Source organism: Pan paniscus, chromosome 2, assembly GCF_029289425.2.
Source record: "Pan paniscus chromosome 2, NHGRI_mPanPan1-v2.0_pri, whole genome shotgun sequence".
NCBI classification, from domain to species: Eukaryota; Metazoa; Chordata; class Mammalia; order Primates; family Hominidae; genus Pan; species Pan paniscus.
In genome coordinates, this window is record NC_085926.1 from 110,047,048 (window position 1) to 110,063,691 (window position 16,644).

Consider the following 16,644-nt stretch of genomic DNA (forward strand, 5'->3'; position numbering starts at 1 on the left):
TTGAGTCTAGGATCTAAAATAAAAATACCATCAGAACTCTGCATCTCTGCCTACTTCTATGGAGCCTTCGTTATCAAGTGTGCTCTTCCACTGTATTTGTAACAAGGACCACCAAGCAGATCCAAACTTATAATTTATCATTTTCTAAACCATGGTGAAAACCACCTCCACGTATTTCCTGATTGCTCTTGCAGAAGTCCTGGGGCTGACTCTCATTGTCTGGATTGACTGACATGCCTATTCTTGAAATGACTTCTTTGACTCTGATTGGCCAGCCTGGGCTATGTGCCCACCTCTGAAACTAGGGGTGAGTTTAACCCCAACCAAACTATATAGACAGAGTGTGGATAGTTTCTAAAGGCAAAATGCTGGGCTGTTACCAGAAGGCAGGGAAGTGGACCTAGGCTGGCCATATGTCCTTCACATGACCTCTTTTGCCCTTTACTTTTCTATAAAGATTTCTGTTTTTATAAAAGTCATTCCTAAAAAAAAAGAAAAGAAAGGAAAATGGTGCTGTCTCCACAGACAAAGGCTGCTCTCAGTACTTCTATGCAGAGCATCTGTCTCTCCACTACCCACTGGAGATTTCTGCAGCCTCAGGGAGGCTGATGTGTCACTTCAAGCTGGTGGCCATAGTGGGCTACCTGATTCGTCTCTCAATCAAGTCCATCCAAATCGAAGCTGACAACTGTGTCACTGACTCCCTGACCATTTACGACTCCCTTTTGCCCATCCGGAGCAGCATCTTGTACAGGTACGATGCAGGTACTCTTCTTGGTGGGTAAAAATATTTTTCACAACCTCTGTTTTACAGTATCTGTGTTCCCCCTGGATTTTTTTTTTAAAAACAGTTTTTGTGTGCACACATGAGGTCAATGGCTGACCCGTGCCCTATTTAGTATCCCCTATACTTTAGTACCCTCGCCAGAGCCTATCAGTCTCAATGTTTGTTTTCCACTTATAGCAAATACTCTCAAAGTCAGTACAGCAAGAACGTCAGCCAATATACCTGAAATATAACAGATACTTTGTTTAATTTTACATTTATTGGAATAAAAATGAAGTCTACTATTTCAACAGTGTGAGAATAAATATCCTATGATGATTGCATCACATTAGTAAACAATTAAATTTTTTTTCTCGTTACAAAGATAACACATGTTTATTGTAGAAAATTAGGTCAGAGGAAATGGTATCAATTACTTCACAACCTCATTATTCAGAACAAATTTCTGTTATATTTTAGCATAAATCCTTTCATTCATGTATGTGTAATTACACACACATATACATACCCTAGTATTTTTTACTTAATAGTAGATATTTATTTATGGGTGCTTAATATTTGGTAAACTAATAATGAATTAGGCTTCATTAAGAAATTATTACTCACTGTGCTAAAAAGGTACATAAATCATCCTATTATTTTTAACCATGTCTATGGATGTATGCAACAATGCTTTATGTGTGTATGCAGGTATTTATATTTTGGGGATGAATGTGCATGTTAAAAATTCAAACACTATATAAGAATATGCAGTGAAAAGTAAGTTTGCCACTGATGCCCATTCCTCCATCATTATCAGCTTCTTTTCATCCTTTCAGACATATTTACTTATCTCATTTAATCCTCAGCACAATGCTGTGAGGAGCGTACTATTATTATTACTACTGAGGCAGGAGAATAGGATCTGAAGGCAGGGAACTTAAGGCCAATTAGTGCTGACTTCCTAAAGCTGATTCAAGGGGAAACAAGAAGATCTGGGGGCAGGGAACTTAAGGCCAATTAACACAAACTTCCTAAAGCTAAACTAAAAGGAAAAGCCCGGTCACTCTACAACCCTACCGCTTCCGCCACGTCTCAGGTGGAAAGAGAAAGCACCCTGGATTGGCTGGGGGTCAAGCCCGGCCATCCCTTCATCTGCATACCGCACCAATTCACCTCAGCCTTTAATTAGCCATGGGCCAAACCCTTCATCGAGATAAGGGGTAGCTGATAGGGACCTCACAAGGAGTACTTAAAACCCAGAATACTTTGTAACTGGGGCCTTGAGCCGCTTGCTCTGGCCCACTCCCACCCTGTGGAGTGCTTTAATAAATCCCTGCTTTCCTTTCTCATTTTTGTGTTTCATTCCTTTGTTGCTTTGTGCATTTTGTTCAGTTCTTTGTTTAAAATGCCAAGGACCTGGACAACACACATGGCCTTTTTTCTGGTAACACTACCATTGCATAGAAGAGAAACTGGTGCTTACAAAGATTTAAGCCTGGCATCTTTCATCCATTTGCGTGATGGAGCTGAATTTTGAGTCCAGTTTTCCTTAGAGCAGAGTCCAGGACCTTAGCCATTAGATACACTACTTTTATACCGTATTTCTGCCCAAGGAGCATACAGTGACAGCCATCCCAGAGAATTCTCTGGTAGAGGTTCCTACACAAAAATGTATCTACCTTTTCTGGCTCTGTAGTGCTCTGTGGCTACTAATGGATGAGGATCTGGTTGGGAGAGATTCCCAGGAACTGAGTGGATGGATTGAATGGATGGCCCAGGAAATGTGTGGAATCGTATTGAATGGAGACCCATTTCTCAAATAACGTATTATTCATGTACTTTTGTTTTATTATCTGCTTTTAGAATTTGTGAACCCACAAGAACATTAATGTCATTTGTTTCTACAAATAATCTCATGTTGGTGACATTTAAGTCTCCTCATATACGGAGGCTCTCAGGAATCCGGGCATATTTTGAGGTCATTCCAGAACAAAGTAAGTCTTCCCCAATTATGGAGAAGTCACTTTTAGAAATATTTGTAATGATAGCCTATTCTTATCTTTCTGGAAGCTGTGTTGTAATATTCATTGTATTAGTCTGGGACTCTGAATAAGGGTCCAGTCAGAAGAGAGAGACCATATTAGTTATTTAGACAGAATGAATTCTGTAAGAACTATTAACTTCATATAAAGGTGTCAATAAGGTTACTCAAAAGGCAAAAAGGACAAGAAGAGAAATGTATCATGGATGTAACATGTGCAGAAAGTAACTATCATCCCTAGGGCTGGGTGAACAAAGGAAAGAGGTTGAGATTATTACAGTTTAGAGCTTAGAGGAGGGAATATGAGGGATGGAACTCAGGCCTCTGAGGAGGGATTGCTCTTCAGCTGCTGCTGGTGTCTCTGAGTTCAGAACTATGTTTTTAAAGAGAGTAATAGCATCTTGCAGATCTGCAGCCAAAACATATGATGTGAAAACAAATATAGAATTAGAGAATAAGCATTTTAGCTATACATCTGTAGGGTGGCATTCCTTTCTTCTGAAAAACAAAACAAAACAAAAAAAACCCAAAGTTTAAGAAATGTATAAAGCTTGTCGATCAAGGAAGTGTGCCTTAGTAATTAAAGAAATGTATGAAGTGTATTTTCCATAATCTCAAAGCTGCAAATCATTGTGTGTCACTGGGTATCTTTTCCAGAGTGTGAAAACACAGTGTTGGTCAAAGACATCACTGGCTTTGAAGGGAAAATTTCAAGCCCATATTACCCGAGCTACTATCCTCCAAAATGCAAGTGTACCTGGAAATTTCAGGTAGCCTAGTTCTACCAGTGTCTTAGAAAAATATTACTGCTCTATTTTTAATAGCATGAATTTCATTAATTTTTTAATTACAAAAGAATATTGCTTAATTTTATAAAATTTCAGTATTATTGAAATATATTATTTAGAATGCAACACTTTTCTGTAATTTCAACCCTCTGCCCACAAATTAACTACTCTTAGCAGACTGGGGCCTTTTTCTCAAATTTATTTTGTTGGTATTGAAAATGCAAAGGCATTGTTGAAGGTTCAATTATTGTATTATGATAGAGCACATTTATCAATTTTTAATTACTTAATCACCAGCATTGTAATAGGAATAATAATAAAATAATAAATCAGATTAGGCAATACAGTCAGCCCTCTGTATCTGCAGGTTTGGCATCCGTGGATTAAACCAATCACAGATCAAAAAATTTTACAGACACAATAAAATACAACAATAAACAATAACACAAATAAAAAACAATACAATATAACAACTATTTATATAGAATATAATTGTATTAGGTATTATAAGTAATCTAGAGATGATTTAAAGTATATAGAGGATGTGCATAGATTACACACAAATACTACACAATTTTATATAAGATACTTCAGTATCTGAGAATTTTGGTATCTGTAGGGTTCCTGGAACCAATCCTCCACAGATACTAAGGGACAACTCTATTATATTTCAGTTGTATAAGCAAACCAGAGTGCAAATGTATACGAAATATCTATCTATCTATCTATCTATCTATCTATCTATCTATCTATCATCTATCTATGTATCTATCTATATCTATCTCTATTATCTATCTATATTATCTATCTATCTCTATCATCTATCTATCTATCTATCTATCTATCTATCTATCTATCTATCTATCTATCTATCTCTATTACCTATCTATCTATCTCTCCCTCTGGTGCTAGATAGGGCATTTATGCTTTAAAAAAAAAAATCTTAGTAAACTGCTTTTTCTTTCTCCACCTATAATATCACACGGAGACAGGGCAAAGTGTCACCTCTGTTCATTCAGGATATACGTATAGACTCATTATTGTGTGGCATAGCAATTAGATGAATTAGATGTAAGTGGCAAGCAGTATGTTGTTTGCGTTTATTCAACATATTATTGAATGACTACTATGGGCCAGGCACTCAGGCACAATTCCAGATACTGGGGATCCATGAAATCAGACACAAACACAGAGCAGCAGCCCTGCTCTCATGGAGCTTACCTTCCAGTAGGGGAAGGCAAGTAATAAACAAACAAGTTAAATACATGTAATATGTCTCGTAATGATAAAATGCTATGGAGAAAAATAAAGCAGGGAAGGGGGCTCTATAGCCTGAGTTGGGGGTGGGAGGTGTGAAGCATAACAAGTTAGGTGTTTGTTATCTTAAATAGGATGATCAGGGAAAGTCTTGCTGACAAGGGGACATTTGCAGATAAACCTGAAAGATGACGGAACTAACCTTGTGAATACCAGGATAAGAATGTTGCAGGCAAAGAGAACAGCTGAGCCAGGGACTCTGAGGCAGGAGGGTGCTTGATGCATATTTTTTTTGTGTGCATAGTCATAATAGTTAAATAGTTAAAATAATTTCATTACTCTACCCAAACCTGTAAGTTGGTGTCAATACCCTGATGGCATGTGTCCTTAAATTTAAAAAAAATCATTATTACAAATATTTCCAAAGTAATTAAGAGATAAAGGTGCTGGACCCTTGCTCACTGCCAGGTTCTCAAGGCTTCAGGGCAGCAGAAATGCAGGGCCTCAGATAAGCAGCGAGTCTGAGGAGGAGAGGAAAAGAGGAGATGAAAGAAAGGGTTAGGGAAGGAAGAGGGAAAGGAAGCAAATCTCCATTTCTTCAGTCTCTCCACAAAGCAGATTTACCTTCTTGAGCTTGTCTGGTAGCAGAAAAAGACAGTGCCATTCTCAAAAGCTCTGTCGAATGTTTGAAATTCCTTTGAGATAAAATAAAGGTTGACTTCTTAATAATCCATAGCCTTAAAATGAAAAAATTTAAAACTTTGTTGGGACTTTTAGTCAGGGTGTGAATAAGAATATTGGATCATTTACTGTTTTGCTAGGGGTTGGGGGTGAGAAATGCTGAAGAAAAAAAAAAAAGTCTTTATAAGGAAAAGGACATCCCAGTGAGCAAGTGAGGAGTGGGAGAAAGGAGGCAGGAAACAACAGGACAAACGTGTTAGCTGTTGTCATCTCTCAGAGAGGAAGTTTGTCCTCCTCAGTGTAGAGGTTAAATAAAGCTGTTCCTTTTCAGAAAGCTTTGAAAACATCAGGGCATGTTACTGTGAATGGAAATCAGTGTAAAATTGACTTTTTTTCACCTGTAAAATAGCTTTGAATTTATTTAAAAAAAAGAACTCAATGACTTCAGTAACAAAAATATTGACTCGTTATGATAAAAGTTTTTTACACAAAAGTTAGTTTATATTCTCCTCAATCCATCTTAGTGTCTGGTCCCATTTTGAAATTTACTGAAGAGCAGTCAACCCCCTTTGCAAACTCACTTCCAGCTGAGCTTTAAGGTCTTATTTATCTGAGAAGGATTAACTCCTGCTACAGCTTAAAGATTCTTCTCTCAAGCTCTCTTGTCCACTCAACAATGCTTATTAAATGTCTGCCATGTGCCAGGCTCTATATGGGGATGCCTAGTAGCAAGATAAGTTCTTGTTCTTATGGAGCTTACAGACTACAGGGGAAGAAGGAACAAATAAGTACAACCAAAAAAGGGTGTTGAGTTTGTATTCTGTTGTCTATATTTGTTTAGCACTTCAGTGTTTTTGGCAACATATTTTTATTTGCCCTTCAAAACACACCTCTAATATAGAAGACATATTCTTAGCACATTTTATAGGTATGGGAAAAGAGATGGGTTGAATCATTTGCTAGGGATCACTCAAACAGAAAGTGACCCAGGTAGGACTAGAAGGAATCATGCCTCCTCCATAAATAAATTCAGCCCCTTCTCCTTTTCTGGGTTTCTAAAGATGTTCTGCTTCCCTACGTTTCTTAACAATCACTTAGCTGAACATTTACCACCTCCCTTCTTTTTTGTATTCCAATACATTTTGTTATAGAATCTTAGAAAAGGAATATGCAGCAGTGCTTTGAATTGTTTTATCACAAAAGTCATCAGCACAGCACCATCCAATTTAGGTCTGCCAGGCGTAAGCATGGATTTTTACGGGCCATGTAAGTCACCTCCTTATATCACTTAGGAAATGCACAAGATTCCCCAGAAGGGAGCTCCATTCCCTGCTTCTGTGAAGGAAATATGCAAGCAGTTTTACCACAGAAACTTTCACTGCTCATCTGAGGTGGGTTCTTGGGTTGTGTACACACGACCACTGGCAAATTAGGGGTGGGCTGAAAGATAAAGCCTCCTGCATCCTATCACCATCACTGACTAGAGAAATATTTAAATATTACAGGTCCAGATCAGGAAAATTCCTCCCTTTACTTGATTAAAGTTCCCAATGCAAAGGCAGAGGATAGGGAACAGAAACAGAGAACACAGAACATATAATAGTGGACTTATTTTTTGTTCATTTGTTGAAATAGCTTGCAATGCATTGTGAAACTAAATGTCACCCCTCTGTCTGTCAAGCAGGTTAATATAAGTAATGCCTTTTGGCCAATCTGTATACAAATGTAGAATTGTGTGCAATTCTGTGTTAGTGGAATCAGTGTGCAAGGGGACTCATTTCTTTTCACTATGGAGGAACTCTGTGGATTGGAAGGTAGTGTTACATGTGAATCCATTTTTATGTTGAAGCTGTGGAATCTAGTGAAAATGCCTAACTGAGCTTCTTGTAGAAGATTGCACTGGAAGACGTTCTTACATTATAAGATTTACATTAGTTACTTAACATATTTACTATCTCTCAGTTTGCTTTTTTCTTTTTTTTTTTTTTTGAGACGGAGTCTCGTTCTGTCGCCCAGGCTGGAGTGCAGTGGCACATCTCGGCTCACTGCAAGCTCCGCCTCCCAGGTTCACGCCATTCTCCCGCCTCAGCCTCCCGAATAGGTGGGACTACAGGTGCCCACCACCAAGCCCAGCTAATTTTTTCTATTTTTAGTAGAGACGGGGTTTCACCGTGTTAGCCTGGATGGTCTTGATCTCCTGACCTCGTGATCCGCCCTCCTGGGCCTCCCAAAGTGCTTGGGATTACAGGCGTGAGCCACTGCACCTGGCCAGTTTACATATTTTTTATGTGAAGAAATAACCAGATGAGAAGACTTAAAAAAATTGATATGTGTTCTTATGAGCCCTGGGTTTTCGGTAAACATAAGACAATCCTTTTCCGATTGAGCCCCCCATGTTGGTATCCAAGCAGCCTGATACACTGGGAAAAGGGTGACCTTCAGAGACATGCAGGGCTGGTCTGAATCTGTGGTCTGCATTTTTAACCTTGGAAAAGTTACTTATCTTGGTTAGTCTTGGTTTTTACTTCTGTGCAATGGGATTCACAGGGTTGTTGTGATGTTTAAGTGAGAAACATAAAGTGCCTGATTCATTCTCTCTCAAAGGTAGGTGGTGAGGGGTGGTTTACTCTATTCAAATGCACATTGGAAACAAGCAAACACTTGCACAGACACACACACACACACACACACACAGCATAACATATAATACAATGACATAACTAAAACGTCTTTCAGAGCAATACAAGTAATGGGTAAAATTCACCCAAAGAAAAAGACAATAAGATTGAATTACAAAGTATTACCTAAAACTGAGCTTTATGTTATTTTCAAAAGACAAAATGAACTAAAAAGCAACTCAATAAGGCTGAACAAAAAGGATGGGCAAGGTATCAGGCAAGTATAAACAACAAAAAGCAGAGTTCACAATCTTAGTACCAGGCAACACTGAAATCAGGGCAACGATATCCCTGATTTACAAGTACCAGACAAAAAGCAATTTATAATGATGAAGATGATGATCCACAAGATCTGATTACTTCAATTGTTTATGCAGCAAACAAAACAGCAGTAATACTCATAAATCAAAAACAAGTGGAAATACAAAGAGAGAAGTGGGCAATGCTGGCTAGGCACAGTGCTCACGCCTATAATCCCAACACTTTTGGAGGCTGAGGCGGGTGGATCACTGAGCCCAGGAGTTCGAGACCAGCCTGGGCAATGTGGTAAAACCCTGTCTCTATAAAAATTATTTTACAAAAAAAGTAAAAAAACATAAGCAAAGAAGTGGGCAATGCTTAAATAAGGAATTTTAAATCTCTTCATTCATGACAGAGGTAGTGGAGGACAATAAATAAGGCAAAGCAGGATATTAAATATTGAATATCATACACGAGTTTCATATTATAGATATGCAGACTACTCCTTTTTTAAAGTGACCATGAAGCATTCATAAATTTGACCACAAAATTTAAAAAATTCAAGGCACTATAAATGATACTCTTATTCAACTAAGAATTAGAAAGCTTAAAAATAGATGAACCCAAATTTGACTCTCTTAAATGTAAAAATTCCTTAAATAATTCCTGGGTCAAAGTGAAAATCAAAACGAAAACTTTGTCCTATCAGACATAATACAGATGTATACCACAAAATGCAACAAAAAAGTCAGTTGCATAGTGTGTGTGTGCATGGAGTGGTGTGATGCATGCACACACACACACACATTTGCTCATATACGTAGACAGCTTTCTCTTTTGACATCTTCCAAGAAGATCTAGGGGTGACTCACTAACAGCCTTCAGAAATACTGAATTTAATATGAAGAGGAGGCTGATTCATTTCTCCTTTATCTAAAGAATCTGAATGATGCTTTAAATCAGCTGTGTCATATGTACATTAAAAGAGTAAGGTGTTTACACTCATTAACAAGTGGGTGTTATTAAAGTTAAGTTCACACTAACAGGGAGAAACTGAAACCCAGAGATGCTGATAAGTCTCAAGTCACCCCGCTCCACTTGGGACCCAGCAGCTGCTCCCTGAATACATGGCTGCCTGCTTCCTTCTTCAGAACGCTCTCCTCCTTATCCCGCTTTGTTCAGGAGAACTGGTTTACCCCACTAAGGGCCACAGGGCGCAAGGAGTAGAATGGCCTTAAAACAACAAGCCAAGGGAATAAGTAAATACATCCTTTGATTGAAGCATTTTTTTCTGACTTAATGTTTATTTTCACAGACTTCTCTATCAACTCTTGGCATAGCACTGAAATTCTATAACTATGCAATAACCAAGAAGAGTATGAAAGGCTGTGAGCATGGATGGTGGGAAATTAATGAGCACATGTAAGTGATTTTCATATGTGAGGCATCTGATGAAAAGTTCATAGCTGTGTGTTCCTTGTCCTCAAAGAGTTTGCGCTTTACCATTTACAGTTAGGGAAACTGAGGGATATAGGAGTTACGTAACTTGCTCAAGGCCATGCAGCTCATGAGTGATGGAGGCAGGATTCAAACCCATGTCTTAGGGCTCCTGCCCCACCACTGCTCTCTGCTGCTGGGCTACAGATATGTATATTCCACACTTCACAAGAGTATTTGGCAGATGGGTTTTTCAAATCCTGGATCCATGGGGGAATATAATAAATTGGGGTTCTGCTGGAAAGAAATGTTAGAGACCGTTGACCAATTCTGTGTGGTAGGAAGGTCCCAGTTGGCCTGGCTGGATCCTGAGACTGGGAAATGGGTTGAAGCTAATCAGAAATCTAGGGGCTTAGGGCTAGAACCAATCTCCTTGGCTCTAGAACCAATGTACTAGGTGCTCACTCTCACTCTTAATTTGTCTCTTAATTATTGTTGTTGATTTCCTTCTAAATCTATAACAGATTACATAGGCACTGAATTAAATAGTTTTGTTTTTTGTTTTGGTTTTTTATTTTTAATTTTTTGAGACAGAGTTTTGCTCTGTCACCCAGGCTGGAGTGCTGTGGTGCGATCTTGGCTCACTGCAACCTCTGCCTCCTGGGTTCAAGCAATTCTCCTGCCTCAGCCTCCCAAGTATCTGGGACTACAGGCACGCACCACCATACCTGGCTAATCTTTGTAGTTTTAGTAGAGACAGGGTTTTGCCATGTTGGCCGGGCTGGTGTCAAACTCCTGATCTCAAGTGATCCACCTTCCTCAGCCTCCCAAAGTTCCAGGATTACAGGTATGAGCCACCACACCCAGCCCTTGAATAGGTTTTCAAAAATACAGGATGCCCTATCTTGACCACAGAATATCTTCTTAGTTCACTTTCAGAGAATTCTGTTAAGTTAAAGGATTTGCTGCTACTTCTTTGCTCATTGTTATTATATGAGTGAAACCTTCCCTTTCTAAGTGCTTTTTCAGAACAAACTTCTTTCAATTCCTTTAGACAGACTACTTGCAAAATAACTGGTCCTGTCTTCATTGGAATAGGCTTTATCAAATTTAAGGACATTCTTGGATTCATTATTAAAATGCAGACTGTATTGTTTTGGGGAGTGTAATTGAATCAAGACTCTATTTTGTGGGAGTCAGAAGACCTGGGTTCAAGTTCCAGCTGTATCGTTTAGTAGCTACATTAACTAGGGCAAATTATTTAACTTCTTTGAGTTTTGGTTGGTGAAATGAGGTAATGATTCTTAATAAGTTTTTCTTGTTTGTTTTTTGGTTTGCGTTTACAGAATCATGTATACCACAAAGCAAAAAATACTAGCTATTATTAATATGAATAACAAGATTGTTTTTGAAATGACACTTGTTGGATAAATACTATAGAATGTGCCCCCAAGGCTTTAAAGATACTGCATTTTGGTATTTAATTAAAATAGAGATCCAGAAAACAAATCTTTACAAATCTTTTGTGAAGGTGTAAGCGTATGACGCAGCTGTGCTTTGAAAATGAGGGACTATTTTATCCCTAAATCACAACAACGACCCGGGATGTGTTTATTGCTGCCTAAGTAGGAGCAGAATCTGCTCCCAAGCAATACCAGGAAAGCTCTCTCAGCCCCATCCTTTCCTAAAGGGCCAGTTCTTCACTAGGCTTGTGGGCTGGCTGAAATCCTATCAGATTCATTTGATGCTTCTTTACCCTCAGGATTTAAAATGCCAGCCCTTCACATTATCAAGTACTTTTCATCTAAAAAGGAAAAGCTCTAATTGTGCTAACTAGACACCTTGCTGAGCAGTTAGCCTAAGGAAATTGAGGCTAAAATGGGGAAGGAGGAAAAAGTAATCCTGACTGGAAGAAGCCTAACGATCTCCTCTAGACAGCCTGGGGGTGAGGTGTGAATGCTCAGGGCAGCTGGACTGCGGTATATGAACCCCAAAGAAATGGATGGCCTTTTTACAGAGATTTAGCAGGACAGAACTGCTTTGGTGTGCTAGAGTTTAGCATCAGGCCAGTTGGCATCCAAATCTTGGTTTTACTTACTTGCTATTTGAACTTTAGCAAGTTATTTCACGTCTTTATGTCTTAGTTTCCTCACTTGTCATGCGTCTGTCTATATAAACTGACTCTTGCTGGCTTTCTCCTGTTTCTCAGTTTTAAAACTTTCATTTCACAAGCCACCATTATTCCCCATTGCATACTCTCCCCCTTTAAACTCCAGCCCAAGCCTGTGATCTCTTTCCTCTTGATTCCCCTTAACATGCCTAGCAAGGCTCGTCTTTGCAAGGAAACTCTACTAAATGTTAACGGTGAGCACAAAGGAAATCACTATGAGATTCAGATAACATAATCAGCATGTTTTTAAGGGCACAGGATTCTGATCTCAAGATGGCCAACTCTGACTCCAAAAGTTTGGCATGGCTTGGCTTTCAGGTGCCTCTCAGACCCTGGCTCCCAGTTAGCCAGAAGGACATCTGCACTTGCCATCTCTTCCTCATGCCTCAGGAGTTGGTCTAACAGGTTATCAGTTCATGTACTTCAGCCAATTGCAAAAGACTCTTCCTGAAAAACATGTGAATGCTTTCCTCCTTTAATCCTTAAAATCATAGGTTATCTGTGCTCCTGAATGCCAGTGTCTGATCCATGGAAGATGCCTGTTTCCTGAGTGCTTTAGGGGCCTAGAGTAATTGGCATCACAGGTTCCAGTGGAGGTCATTACCTATCGGGGAACCTGCCCCCGATAGTCACGTAGGTTCTTTTCTATTTTCCCTAAGTGTCGGCTGGGTTGAGAAATAAAGGGACAGAGTACAAAAGAGAGAAATTTTAAAGCTGGGTGTCTGGGGGAGACATCACATGTCGGTAGATTCCGTGATGCCCCACAAGCCGCAAAACCAGCAAGTTTTTATTAGTGATTTTCGAAAGGGGAGGGAGTGTACGAATAGGGTGTGGGTCACAGAGATCACATGCTTCACAAGGTAATAGAATATCACAAGGCAAATAGAGGCAGGGCGAGATCACAGGACCACAGGACCGGGGCGAAATTAAAATTGCTAATGAAGTTTCGGGCACGCATTGTCATTGATAACATCTTATCAGGAGACAGGGTTTGAGAGCAGACAACTGGTCTGACCAAAAATTTATTAGGCGGAAATTTCCTTGTCCTAATAAGCCTGGGAGCACTAAGGGAGACTGGGGCTTATTTCATCCCTACAGTCTCGACCATAGAAGACGACCACGCCCAAGGGGGCCATTTTAGAGGCCCACCCTCAGGGGCACATTCTCTTTCTCAGGGATGTTCCTTGCTGAGAAAAAGAATTCAGTGATATTTCTCCCATTTGCTTTTAAAAGAAGAGAAATATGGCTCTGTTCTGCCTGGCTCACCAGCGGTCAGAGTTTAAGGTTATCTCTCTTGTTCCCTGAACATTGCTGTTATCCTGTTCTTTTTCCAAGGTGCCCAGATTTCATATTGTTCAAACACACATGCTCTACAAACAATTTGTGCAGTTAACACAATCATCACAGGGTCCTGAGGTGACATACATCCTCCTCAGCTTATGAAAATGATGGGATTAAGAGATTAAATAAAGACAGGCATAGGAAATCACAAGGGTATTGATTGGGGAAGTGATAAGTGTCCATGAAATCTTCACAATTTATGTTTAGAGATTGCAGTAAAGACAGGCATAAGAAATTATAAAAGTATTAATCTGGGCAACTAATAAATGTCCATGAAATCTTCAGAATCCACGTTCTTCTGCCATGGCTTCAGCCGGTCCCTCCGTTCAGGGTCCCTGACTTCCCACAACAATTACCCCCAAGCCTTGTGTCTGCTGTCTCCCATCAAGATCTTGCAGGTTTCTCTGTGGCAAGAGCCTCATCTACACAGGGCGGTGGACTAACTTACGGGCCTGCAATATAATAATACTGTATGCTATGCTCCACTAACCACAGTGCTAATGTAGTGAGAATTATTAACAGGAGGGATATTTTCTCTAAAGGATACTGGGGGGCATTAGGTGATGAGAGGTAAGAAAAAATAATCAAGGTAGGGAAATATTGGAGACGGACATTAATTCTTTGAAATTTTGCCAAGGACAAGCCCTTATGTGCACGTCAGATTTCAATTTAGACTGAAATAATGTTGTCTTTTGCTTTTAGTCTTGCTGGAATTCTTTGCATATTTTCAACCTGATCGAATGAACTCCACTTTGCTTGGCAGAGAGGCTTGTTGACAAAAGCAGGCAATTCTTACATTACACAGGTTTTCACATTGTAAAAGGAGAGAAAACTGGGAGAATTAAATCCATATTTCTTTGGATCATAAGTGATGGTGAGGAAAGCAACAGGTCAATGATACTATTATTGTTCCATTAAGCAGAGGAGAAAATAAAGAGGGCAGAAGTTACTTGATCACAGTCACATGGCCTAGAATGAATAACTACCATTAGCTCTACCATACGAATCTCTGTTTGTGAAAACCAAATGACCAAAGTATTAGAGAATTCACCATGAATAGGAATTCAGTCGACAGAACCTCAAGTTGTGTATTCTCCCCGACTCTTGTCTCCTCAGGTACTGTGGCTCCTTCATGGATCATCAGACAATTTTTCGAGTGCCCAGCCCTCTGGTTCACATTCAGCTCCAGTCCAGTTCAAGGCTTTCAGACAAGCCACTTTTGGTAGAATATGGCAGTTACAACATCAGTCAACGTAAGCCTAGGATCACCTCCTTAGGAAAACTTAATACTTACATAGAGGATAACATTGTATAATTCTAAACCGTGAGAATTTAAGAAATGAATACTGCTTTATTTCTGCTATTTCCTTTTACATACTTATTTCTATAATAAATAATAAATATAAAATACAAATAAACATAACAAATATATAAGATTACATATTTATTACTACTATACTTTGAATTATTAAAGAAATAATATAACTTTTTAATATTACTGATTTATAGTTGAAAAATAATTTCTCACATTATTCCTTAAAGACAAGACATGTATTGGTTTGTAGTTCTTGCTAGCCATCATTCTCTGTAAATATGATGTTTACACCAACATGTAGTGGATCCAAAGCCAACACTTGTCACTCACTTTGGCCTGTGTTTGCACAGGAAGAGCTGTTTGGTGGAGGGAGTTCAAATATCAGCCCTCAGAATATTGAGTTTGAAATTCATACTGAAAACTACTGGAAGAGTGGCCAGGAAGTGCTCATCAGAAAAGGCAATGTGTGAGGGAAGTCATTAGAACTACAGAGAGTGGGTAATGACATGCTCAGGAAATCTTTGACCCATCTTAAGAGGGAAAAAGTAAAGATTGCCCACTGAAGAGTCCACAGGGATATGACTTGAGAGAACATTTCTTTAGACCATGTCCTTCTTTGCCAATCCCTAATAGACTTTCTTCTAGATTAAGAATATTACATCCTGAATTACAGAGTATTACAGTTTCCAGTAGAGTCACAGGTGGATAAAGCAAGCTGTCTTATTTTTAATTGTTTTTTCAAACCATAACTATTTTCCAGCATCTCATCCATTCCATCATGTGCCATTGAAATAGTGTTTCACTCGACCATACACTTTCCCCCATTCTTTTGCACAAGGGGAGGAAGGATTCATTATTTCTCTAATGTTTACCTACGAACTCAGGATGGATGATTCAAGATCGGGAATGAATCTTGAATCAGGGAATGGCTCATTAATCAGAAGCCTGGTTGAAGAGGAAAGACTAATGGACAGGGAGGTAAGGGGCAGGAGTCTGGGTTCGAGGCCAGTAAGTAATCTCTCTAGGTCCAACGTGATAAGAGCAGTGGTTACTAATATGTTTTGGAGCACAGCTCACTTGAAAATGTAATTTAAGACATACAGAATAACTCATCTGATCACAGAAGATTCAGGGACACCGGAAGTCAATTTAAGATTCTCTAGTGCTGTCTAAAGACTCCACATTAGTAATGCTGGGCTCCCTTAGGTATGTTCCAACTTTCACATCCTTCAGGTATATGACAAAGTCACCCAGCTGAGACTAGACTATGGAGATAGTAGAAGTTTTCTTGTGCATATGACCTGAATGCAGTGCTCACAGAGAGCTCCAGGTGGATACTGCTTTCTTCTTTGCTCTTCTATGTTCCGCTTTTTTGTTTTTCAATGACTGGCAGCCTTCATTTGATGAAGACACTATGTAATTATTACTGCTACCCTGCCAACTCCCTAACCACTTCACACTTTAAATTTGCTAATGTGGTCTAGTGATTTCAGGGATCTATCCAAGATTTTCTATTTTTTGATTTTTTGTTGCCCATAGCCTGCCCTGTTGGATCTTTTAGATGCTCCTCCGGTTTATGTGTCTCTCAGGCCCAGCGTTGTGATGGAGTAAATGACTGCTTTGATGAAAGTGATGAACTGTTTTGCGGTGGGTATTCAAGATTTTAATATGACTTTCTTATGAATAAGTAACTTCTCAGGACCATGATTGCTGCTGATATATATCCTTAGTCTTTGTAGTTATTATCTATTACTGCATAACCAACTACCCCAAAACCCAGTGACTTAAACAATCATTTATTCTTGATCATGCATCTGTGGATTTTCTGGGATCTGACTAATCTAGGCTGGGCTCATATGGGTGGCTCTGCTTCAAGCATTGTGTCCACCTGAGCTTGGTTCTTCCAAGATTGGAATCAGCTCTACTT

At 39.2% G+C, this 16,644-nt stretch overlaps 1 protein-coding gene across 4 annotated transcripts in view; it reads left to right on the forward strand.

The window, feature by feature from the left end:
- Positions 1-16,644, forward strand: part of TMPRSS7 (transmembrane serine protease 7) — a 43,636-nt gene that overhangs the window by 9,430 nt on the left and 17,562 nt on the right. For all 4 annotated transcript variants that reach the window (XM_055110272.1, XM_055110273.1, XM_057301859.1 and 1 more), the window contains 6 exons: positions 526-754; positions 2,633-2,763; positions 3,468-3,580; positions 9,770-9,876; positions 14,519-14,655; positions 16,257-16,364. In XM_055110272.1, coding sequence (XP_054966247.1) covers positions 526-754; positions 2,633-2,763; positions 3,468-3,580; positions 9,770-9,876; positions 14,519-14,655; positions 16,257-16,364 — 825 coding nt within the window. The remainder of the gene's footprint in view (positions 1-525; positions 755-2,632; positions 2,764-3,467; positions 3,581-9,769; positions 9,877-14,518; positions 14,656-16,256; positions 16,365-16,644) is intronic.